At 45.1% G+C, this 10,294-nt stretch overlaps 1 protein-coding gene and 1 pseudogene across 3 annotated transcripts; both read left to right on the top strand.

Annotated features, from left to right (window-relative positions):
• Positions 1 to 541: 541 nt before the first annotated feature.
• On the top strand, positions 542 to 2,326 carry LOC307242527 (peroxiredoxin-like 2A; annotated as a pseudogene). The gene is made up of 6 exons (XR_013844772.1): positions 542 to 621; positions 1,188 to 1,369; positions 1,494 to 1,585; positions 1,709 to 1,846; positions 1,953 to 2,117; positions 2,219 to 2,326. The product of XR_013844772.1 is annotated as a peroxiredoxin-like 2A (transcript).
• A 1,397-nt stretch (positions 2,327 to 3,723) lies between these two features.
• Positions 3,724 to 9,750, top strand: LOC307241869 (peroxiredoxin-like 2A). Of its 2 annotated transcripts, XM_080016116.1 has the most exons (7): positions 3,761 to 3,832; positions 5,608 to 5,853; positions 6,626 to 6,799; positions 7,243 to 7,334; positions 7,421 to 7,561; positions 7,781 to 7,945; positions 8,857 to 9,750. In XM_080016116.1, the coding sequence occupies exons 2-7, from the start codon at positions 5,646 to 5,648 to the stop codon at positions 8,950 to 8,952; spliced, it is 876 nt and encodes a 291-aa protein (XP_079872242.1). In that variant the 5' UTR covers positions 3,761 to 3,832; positions 5,608 to 5,645; the 3' UTR covers positions 8,953 to 9,750. The 2 variants fall into 2 exon arrangements, with proteins under 2 accessions (XP_079872243.1, XP_079872242.1); XM_080016117.1 differs by lacking the exon at positions 5,608 to 5,853 and having other exon boundaries at positions 3,724 to 3,832.
• Positions 9,751 to 10,294: the final 544 nt, after the last annotated feature.

Below are 10,294 nucleotides of genomic sequence, written 5' to 3'. Positions count from 1 at the left end.
CACTCTGCAGTTCCATCAAGTCTCCACAGGGGGTCAGTGTTGTGAATATAAAGTTTCATGGGGGGGGGGGGGGGGGTGTACTGACATTGTTCAGGAATCCATTCCTTCATAATCTCTGATTAGTTGTATTTACCTGACTAAATAAAGCGTATCTATGAGGAAGTACGATGCTGCTGCTGTTGTATAATTTTAATTGCATGAACCTTCTTCAGGCAGCACCAACGTCCAGCACCATAATGTCTGCAGCGATGGAATGAATGGCTGTTTATGTACATAAGCATGGACACTAATTGGCATTAAGGTGTTGAGGCAGAGTGGAGTGGCCTCTTAATAAGCCCTCAGCACTGCTGCCCAACACACACAGACACACACACACACACACACACACACACACACACACACACACACACACACACACACACACACACACACACACACACACACACACTCAGCTCAATGTGATGCTTGTTTCATGGTAGTTTGTGCAGAATTCCTCACACGTTGTGGTCACATAAGCGAGGGCTTCACTCTGATTGGACTGGTGGGGTTCAGGGGGCTTGAGTTCTGGTTGAAAACACATCAAGGAGATTCCTCCTGTTAGTACCCGGGAGGAAGACGCTGGTGAGTAGAAACACTCAGTTTGTTACATTTTACCGAAATATAAGAGTCGTTTTTATTCACAGCTTCTCCAGGACTTCCACAGGACTTAGGGAATATTAAATGAGTGTTGCTCTTTGGTGATGTATGGATGTCATACAGAGTAAAACAAATATTAACATGTTACATTGTACTGCCTTATAGACAAAATGTAACTATATCGGGTTATTTTGAATAATTATAAAAACCAAGACAATATTAAGTCACAATATCAATATTATAACGATATATATCGCATACAGCTATGAGCATTATTACACTATATTTTTTGTGATATGATTATTGCCTTAGTTTTTTGGACTTTTTTTAGGGATGTCCTAGTGAAGACTAAACTAAAATAACTGAACTAAAATCTATTTTTATGTCAATTCCTCACCACACAAGCTAAGCATCAAACAAAGCTGTTTTCAAGTCCACACATTTACCGGCCCGTGACGAAAAGAGAATGAAAGAGCAAAGAGGGAATCTCAATTCTCCTGTAAAACGTCACTTAGCTGAGCAAGTGCCTTTTCTTGCGTTTTTGCTCCCAGAGGCCGTGAAGTGGCCCCTGCGAGGGGATCGGGGGCCATGGTGACTGTGACCGCCGCCCTCAAGGCCCTCAGCCTGTTCTTTGCGGAGCTGATCAGCTCCCTCACAGACTGGTTCCAGACCGCACCGGCGTGGGCCGATCTCGAGCTGCTGGAGAACACCGAGCTCAGAACCACCGGAGGCAGTGAGTCAGGGAACACGAGCGCTCCAACAACACACCACCCCGTCCAACACACAGATGGAGCAGGACTAGTGCTTATGTATGGTTAACCATACTGTACTAATGGCTACTTCTATGTCTCATCCAGTCCATGAGAAGCACAAAGCCAAAGCTCTGTGGGAAAAGACTGGAGCCGTGGTCCTGGCGGTGCGACGGCCCGGATGATTATTGTGCAGAGAGGTATATACACATCATGTGCAGGTCATGTTATTGGTCAAATCTTTGACAAAAAGAAGCCAGTAAACATCAACTGGTGTCAGATGCTTCCCTCCCTATTTCCCTCTCCCACTCTCTATTTGGGAGGCCGTTGAGCTGTCCTCTCTGAAGCCCCAGCTGCGGGATCTCCAAATCCCTCTCTTCGCCGTGGTCAAACAGAACCTCGGCAAGGAGCTGGGCACCTTCAAGAAGTACTTCTCTGGGGAAGTCTACGTGGATCAGAAGGTCTGTTTTTTGCAAGAGAGCGCACGCGTCTGAGCTCCCGCCGCCGCGTACTGAAAATGTGTCTGCGAAGTCAACAAAACCCCTTTGTTTCCCGCTATTCTGTCAGAGAAACTTCTACGGCCCGCGACAGCGCTGGGTGTTCCTCTCCATGCTCGTGCGTATCGGGGTGTGGAGGAACCTCTGGAGGGCCAACAGGAGAGGCTTCACAGGCAACCTCAGGGGGGAAGGATTTGTCCTAGGGGGAGTCTTTGTCATCGGGCCTGGGAAGCAGGTTCGCTGTGGCGTACACCGCTTCACCCCATAGCCACTGCCAGACCCTTTCCCGTGATGTCTAACTGATTTGGATTTTTATTTGCATCTTTTTTTCTTCAGGGCATATTGCTGGAGCACCGAGAGAAGGAGTTCGGGGATAAAGTTAATAAGCTGGCAGTACTCAGAGCCGCCCGCCAGATCAGAGAGGGAGCAATTCCCACAAGATAGAGCTCAAAATATGAATGAATGGGGTGTTTGTTTCATGCGCGGGACATTATGTAATAGCCTTTGCAGCGTGTTTTCATTAGCATGTGCACAGTTCTTTAACAAAAGTCGGTCTGAGTCGGGAATTTGTGTTTTGCTGCGTGCACGTTAACCATTTGTCTATTGACAAATGACTTGATTTGGGTCATGATGAATTTGTGTTTTTTAATGAAGAGCTGTTTCCAAACTCTACGGGGGAGAACTGCTGTGACGCCTAAACACAAAGGTTGAGGATTTCGAGGATTAAACAGTTAAGGCAGTCCTTTTAAGTCTACTGCACAGCCACAAGTTCAACAAGCTTAGTATAAACCTAACGCGTGTGAAGGGTTAAATCTAAAGGAATGTTTGCTGACTATGTACGATTTAAAATAAACTGCTGTCAAAGCAACACAACCTGCTTTGTGTGTATGTAATATAAATACGTTGCATTTATTTAACTGATTTACCTGTGTATATGTATTACTGTTATTATGAATTCATTAATGTATGTATTTATTTATCCATAGACATGCAGATTCAGCTCACTTCCCCATCGGTGTGAATGGTGTGCGTGTGTAATCCTATTGCCCTGCCGCTAGGTGTCGCCCTGCCCGACGCCCGGCTGGTTCGATGGGTTCGATGTCGTCAAGTTCGATTGCTTTTCCTCCAGTCGGGGTTCCTCTACTCCGCCTTCCCCGGGGAAACAGCGGGGGGGGGGGGGGGGGGAGTTGGTCGTGTATTCGCGGCTCTCCGCCCGTTCAAGCGGTTGAATCACGAAAGAACCGCAATTGTTTTGCTTCCGCTTTATTCTCATAAAATTGTCGCATATTGTGCATTATACACACACGTAAAATAACGACGTTGAACGAGGTAGATGCAGTAAAAAAACACACACACACACACGATATCACTACGTTGCCGTGTTATTTATTATATGGTGGAGGGGTCATTTCAATGATTTGCAGTTACTGTGTGACAGAAGGACGGTTAACACGTGGTGGAACCCCAACACCAGCAACGTGTAAACGTTAAATACAACATTAATATACATTTGAATTTATCATTAATTTAATTTATCACACCGACGGCAGCGCGGATATTGACAAAGACAAACTTGATTTGGGAAGTCTGATACGAATAATGGGGAATACGTGTGTGTGTTCTGTAACGTTTGAAAACATCTGTTCAACAACTAAGAGACCAAAAAAAAACAACTTTTGACAACTATATATATATATGTTTTGTTAAGCGTTCTCAGTAGCAAACAGCTAAATAAAAATAATTTTGAAAATATTTGACATTTTGTTCTCCAAAAAAAGGTCCGAGGAAAATGTGCCGTAAATGAGTAGAGATTTCTACGCATGCGTAGAAAGCGGTTCAACTCGGGGCGCTGAACGCGCAGCCTGCGCTGCGAAACGATCTTCACCGAAGGTGGTTTGTCGCAATCGTCGCCGACGGGAGGCGATTCGTGCCCGGGACTGTCCAGACGACGTGAGTGTGCGCTGTACCGCGGAGCTGTCGTTTCACCACGAAAGTGTGCGTTCGGTGCATTGATCTCGCGTCGGACGGTGCGAACTCTGAGCCAAAAGACTCAGCTTGGTGGAGACCTTTGGCCGGGCTAGCTCGGCTCGCAGCCGCGATACAACCTCCGCGACGCTCACCGTGGGATCAGCTCGGGTGCGAGGCAGGACAACGCGAACCAACAACTTTAACGCGAAAAATTCTGAAATCGAAAATGTGGTTGTTGTTGTTGTTGTTGTTTTTTTCCGTTAACGGTCCGGGGCGGGGGGGGGGGGTGGTTTCCACAAATCTGAAACGTGTTTATTAGAAATCTCTCAGGTCCGTATTGACGACTAGTCCCGCTCCCATCCGTCCAAAAACACGCAGTGATATCGCTGTCGCAAGTTGTTCGTCTCAATAGATATTAAACCGGTCCAGCGTATTTAGTTTTTGTCTTTTAATGCGCTTAGATATAAAGCAATGTAGTTCGTTTGTTTCGTTTGCATAGCTCTCAAACGGCACAGTGCGTCTTGGGTACAAATATCTAAAAGACTAATGTATTTAGTTCTGTCTTTATTCATAAACAAACAGCATTGGTCAAAACTGTGGTGTGTTCAAAATGCAGGCGTCCGCTCAAAAGTGGTTGTTATTGAGTGACTCGAGTTTGGACTGTCAAGCTCCTTCCTTTGACTTTACTGGAGCGTGACGTTGGAGGGGCTCCGGGGTTATTGATAGAAAGCGACAGACACTTGCTCGCTTTGGGTCTCAGTCTTCGTGCTTTTCAGAACCCCCGCTGTCGGTATCATGTCACTATCATGGCCGCCTCCGTGGGGACAGGGTCCTGCGGTGCCACGAATCAAAATGCAGAATCGATATGAGGACATCGGTGGCATGTGCCCGCAGCTCATAAAACCCTCTGTAATTGCGTGGAATCCCAGCCCCAGCCCCAGCCTCCCCCGTTGGGCCGCTCTTATCATATCACTTTGACCATTGCAGTCATGGACGTGTCCCAGTGGAGTGCACACACTCTAATCTCTGGAACAAGGAACGTTAGTACTACAGATTCCACGCTTGGTTTTGGTTAGGTATGCCTCCTCATTACAAAAGTGATCTTTTCTATGGCTATGTATTTTTATTGCTTTTGTAGGTTGAAAAGTGTGCGTCTATACCAGAGAAAAGCCTTTTACTTTCCTGAAGTAATCAAATGAATCGTATGTGGGTGGTTACTCCCATATTTGTATACTGGTCCATGCAGACTATCTTTAGATTAGATTCAACTCATTGTCATTGTACAGAGTACAAGTACTGACGCAACGAAATGCATTTCTCTGCATTTTACCCTTCCTAGTACTGACGTATCTAGGAGCAGTGGGCTGCCATGTAGCGGCGCCTGGGAACAGGTAGGGGGTTAAGTGTCTTGCTCAAGGCTGGGGATCGAACCGGCAATCTTCCGAAGACGACCCGCTCTTACCTCTTGAGCCACTGCCCCCCTGGGATAGTAGCTACTAGTTTCATTGCTGATTTTTCTGACATTCAGCAGGCAGAGTGGAGTAACTGATAAGATGCGTTTGGCAGCCTAGCGACACCGCACCCTTAAAGTTCTGTGATAGGTTTAAATTTTCAACTATGAAAACCTGACGACAAAAACCAGGGGCCACCTACCTTTTGTCTGTTGCACGGTTTTCATAGTTAGATACATAGTGTGGTGTGGCTCAAACACTTTTGATTATGGCTGCCGCTGTTTTTTTTTTCTCCTTCCTTTCCAGTGACAACCCGAGAGGGATTAGTCAGTCAGGCACATTCCATGGCTCTGGTGCTGGCTGTGTGTAGTAGGTGTTCCCCAACTCTGAGAAGTAGACTGCCCTCACACCGCTTGGCCTTCCTTCCGGGGGGGCGCTCTCGGAACAGCCAGCCCCTTACGGCAGCCGGCCCCTGCTCTGTCCGAACCCAGGCGGCTCTCTTTCACCAAAGCAAAGCCAAAGCCAGTCCAGATCCAAACAAACCCACTTCAGGCAAGAAATGATTCATTTTCCCAGCGGTTCTCTTGGATAGGGTTCCCTCTTTTACTATGTGACCCCCCCCCTCTTTAGATTAGACCGCACAATGTTATTCTATACGGGGATATCGCATGGAACTCATGTTGGAAGGTTTTCCCGAGCCACAACTGTTGTCCAATGCTAGACATATGACTGGAAGGTGGATGGCAGATTGGTTTGGAAAAATGATTATATACAAGTTTGTTTTTGGTTGAGTGCTACAGGCCATGATGTTTGGGAGATTAATGTCCACCAACTGCAAAGGCCGGTGTGATTCCCCCAAAACACCAGGATTACACGGCAGATGGGATATGCTCACTGGTACACGTTCTGGCGAGCGTTGCGTATTCTTTTCATTAAGCCCCAATGAATAACATTTATCCTTCTCAGAGTCGGTGTGAGTTATATGATATAAGGAGAGTTTCAGATTGTTAGAACTTGAGAAGAAGATAACCGGCATCGTTGTCATCTTTGAGATACAGACTTGATTGGCCATGTTTTGGCCATTCAAGGTGTCCTCGTGTGAGATACGGAGACAAAAGCTTTTAGTTTAAAATATATTAAGTAAGACCAAAGGTCAACTGCATGCAACCTAGGGAAGTGATTTATTTCAAAGCAAACTGCAAAGAAAGGAATCGAAGGCACTCATATTTTAAAATTAGACAGTTGTTTGTCTTTGTATCTGTTTTTCATATAAACATATTTTCATCTCGGTGCTTAGTTTTCCTTTCTTTCTTTCTCACTGCAGTGTTGTCCGCCGGGCTGGAAGGGCAGCAGCTTGGGATGTGGTCTCTGGGTCTGGGAGCGGTTGGAGCAGCACTAGCGGGGATTTTCCTCGCCAACACTGACCTGTGTCTCTCCAAAGTTGCTCAGGCGTCGATGGAATATTTGGAGGATGCAGACCTGCGTTCCACCACGGAAGGTTAGAAAATGCAAATTTCCTGGCTACAAATCGACATGCGTCACCCAAGAATGCTCCTGTTGTGACAGTCACTGCTATGTCAAGAAAATGTTCAGCCAATCCCTGTTTCTCAACTATGACTGTATTGTGTCAGCTTTAATGCAAAGCTGTGTCCAGTACTATTTACATTTGGATTACCGCCCTTAAAAGAAACCAGCCTCAACATATGTCACTTGGTTGCTCTTTCTTAGCACATTATGGAAGGCACGTGGCTAGAAGCATGTTGCTGCTTCCCTATTTTGTCCTGGCCAACGAGGGCTGAAACGGTTTTTATATATTTATTTATTTTTTAATATCACTTTTCTCATGCAATGAGAATATAATATGTCACGTTTCCAAAAGAACCAAAGACCCCAACTGCAGTGGTTCACTTCAGACGTTGTTATCTCACGTGTTGTTTGCAGACGGCCAAGTCATCAAAGCCAAGAGCCTGTGGGAACAGAACGGAGCCGTGGTCATGGCTGTCCGGCGGCCTGGATGATTTTTGTGCAGAGAGGTGACCGGGAATGTTTTACGACAACACCCCCGCGCCCCCGCCCAAGCGATTCAATTGAATACGTAACTTTCTCTTGCGTTCCGCAGGAGGCCACTGAGCTGTCCTCTCTGAAGCCCCAGCTGGAGGAGCTCGGGGTCCCTCTGGTTGCCGTGTTGAAGGAGGACATCGGCACAGAGCTCCAGGACTTCAGAGCACACTTCGCTGGGGACGTCTACATCGACGAGAAGGTAGAAACCCCCGAGCAGCAGCAGCAGCAGCGAGGTCCATGTTGTTAGTTCTAGAATACTCATTTCACACCATGCAGCCACGCCCGTCTCCACTGCTCGTTGTCTTGATCTGCAGTCGTCGACATTATGAATTTGCTCCGTTTGCTCGGTGAATTATTTTCCCGCAGGTCACTGTTCCTCTCGCATAGAGCGCTGAGAACTTGAATTGTGTCCACCCAGAAACACTTCTACGGGCCCCTGCAGAGGAAGATGGGAGGTCTGGGCTTTTTCCGTCTGGGCGTGTGGCAGAACTTCATGCGGGCCTGGAGGTCGGGTTACCAGGGCAACATGAACGGCGAGGGATTCATCCTGGGGGGCGTGTTTGTCATAGGAGCGGGAGACCAGGTAGTACCGGCGGTGGAGCTGATCCATCATATAGCTGTTTATATTAAGCCAAATTGACACTGTTCTCTCGACTCTAATCTATGTACTCAAGCAGAATTCTACCAGCCAATCAGATCGCAGAAGTTTTTTTTTTTTAAATGTCATACCAGGAGGAAAATGGTCTCAAACGGTCCATTTGATCAGTTTTTTCCTAGGTTGAAAAATAGCAAAACCTATCCTTTAGCCCAGTGTCATTTGGTCAGTATTAGGGATCCGGACGCGTTGGTGCAGCAAGTGCTGCTTCCTATTGAATCCACTGCTGCGGCTCCACCAACCATGTCAGCCGAGCGGGGTCCACGTGGAGCCGCGTGACATTTCTCTATTTTTGTGCGAGGGGTTTATTTCTATTTTTCAACTTATGTGTGAAAATTCTGTTCATACCTGTTCTCCCCAAAATTAACTAACTATAGTACTGTTTTTCTTTTTTTTCTTTTTTATTGTGAAACGTTCTTTTTATATATATATATATATATATATATATATATATATAATTGAATTATCCACTATCCTGGACACCTCCCCTCCATCAGATGAACTTATGCAAATGATGACATCCCACCAATGAACTTGAACCCCCATCTCCCCCAACAATCAAACACACAGAGCATTACACTAGTTATTTATGGAAGACTACTATAAAAACTTTTTTTTTTTTTTTACACTTTTAAATTATTTACATAAAAAAAAATTCCAAAAATGTACCGTTACCGTGGCCCGAAAACCGTGATATGTACTTAACCATGAGCCTGCTGTACCATTGCTTCCCTAGTAGGTAAACACAGGAACTTTAGGGATTAACTCTCATTACAAGTTAGGGCTGTCTTGAAATTTACCTTTTTTAGTTTTTCATGAAGTCATTGTCTACTTTTCAGGGGATTCTTCTCGAACACCGTGAGAAGGAGTTTGGCAACAAGGTGGCCCATGTGGACGTTCTACAGGCCGTGAAGAAAATTGTTCCCGTAAAATAGGTTTTGATGGCTTCTAGAGGAAGTAGCAGTTTATCGACACACATTTGTATTAACTTCTCTACATCTGATAGTACTTGATCATGTTCAGTGAAGTCATAATGTTTCAACTGAATTGTTTAATCTTGAGCAATGTTTACCTCTTCCTTTGTTGACAAAGCAAGTTGCGGTCTCTGATACTTCCATCATGTGAACGCTCAACTATTCAGGCTCTCTCTCATTCAGTAAAAATGTCCTAAAAAAAGAAAAGGTAGCTTGAGAAGCTCAAACCAATGTTATGCCATTATTGCTTACTATTTGCATAAATCCATCGATTATTAGCAGCTTTTTGACACTGACAAACTGAACGGGTGCAATATGGGATTTAAAGGGAGCAACATTTCACATGAATGTACACTAATTTAATGCATCTAATCATCTGTGTTGGAAAGCTGGTTCCCACCGTAAATCTGTTTACACAATCTGTAATGCCACCTTACAGAAACTACTACTGACATCGATAAGTTGTACATCTACAGAGCCCTGGCATGTGTATTTGGGGTGAGATGCATTTTGCTACGCTGGCTCTGGCACCCGAGCATTTGACGAGGCGGCGGAGGGCGGTGCGAGACCTGTGCGGAAAAATAATGAAAACTTGACTCTAAACTCTGAAACGAGAGGAGCAGGTTTGATGCTTGGACACAGGCTCGGCTGCCACCGCCGTTTTTGACAGGTACCTCGCGCCAGAGGCGGGTTGCAAGATTGCAATTGTACTCAGGAGAGAAAATTTGCTTTGCGTGCCAACAACAATAAATGCTTTGGCTCATTGCTTCTTTGGTGTCCTTGTTGTTACACACACAATCAGCTCCGATTTCTATCGGTTTAAACACTTTTTTTTTTAAGTTGTTGATAAATACTCATCAGGAAATTCACACTGTAGCTTCACATTCAGTTGAATGACGATCCGGCGTTATCGTATTGTTCGCACTGATAATATACCAATGGTCGCTTCAGCTGTGTGTATTCAGTTTCGGAATGATAATGGAACTGTTGTGATATGAAGACAAAAAAACGTCCCATCAAACTTACGTTTAGATGACTTCATACCAAAGCCGAATTTACTAAAATAACACTGTCTAAGTTATTTTAAAAAGCAAAGTCATTTTTTCTGCACTTTGTAGTAATGAAATGAAAAAGTAAATGGTGATGCGTTAAACCCAGATTTAGCAGTGCATTTGCCAGACCTATTTGTGAAATAATGTTTTCCTAATACTCAAACCAACTATTCTTCCAAGGTCTTTGAGATGTGGAAAGCCTTTGCTCTAACCGAGCCGATATGACGCAAAGTTTGTGAACTTAAGTCAAT

This window comes from Zeus faber, assembly GCF_960531495.2.
Source record: "Zeus faber genome assembly, chromosome: 16".
NCBI classification, from domain to species: Eukaryota; Metazoa; Chordata; class Actinopteri; order Zeiformes; family Zeidae; genus Zeus; species Zeus faber.
This window is presented reverse-complemented; position numbering and strand designations above follow the sequence as displayed.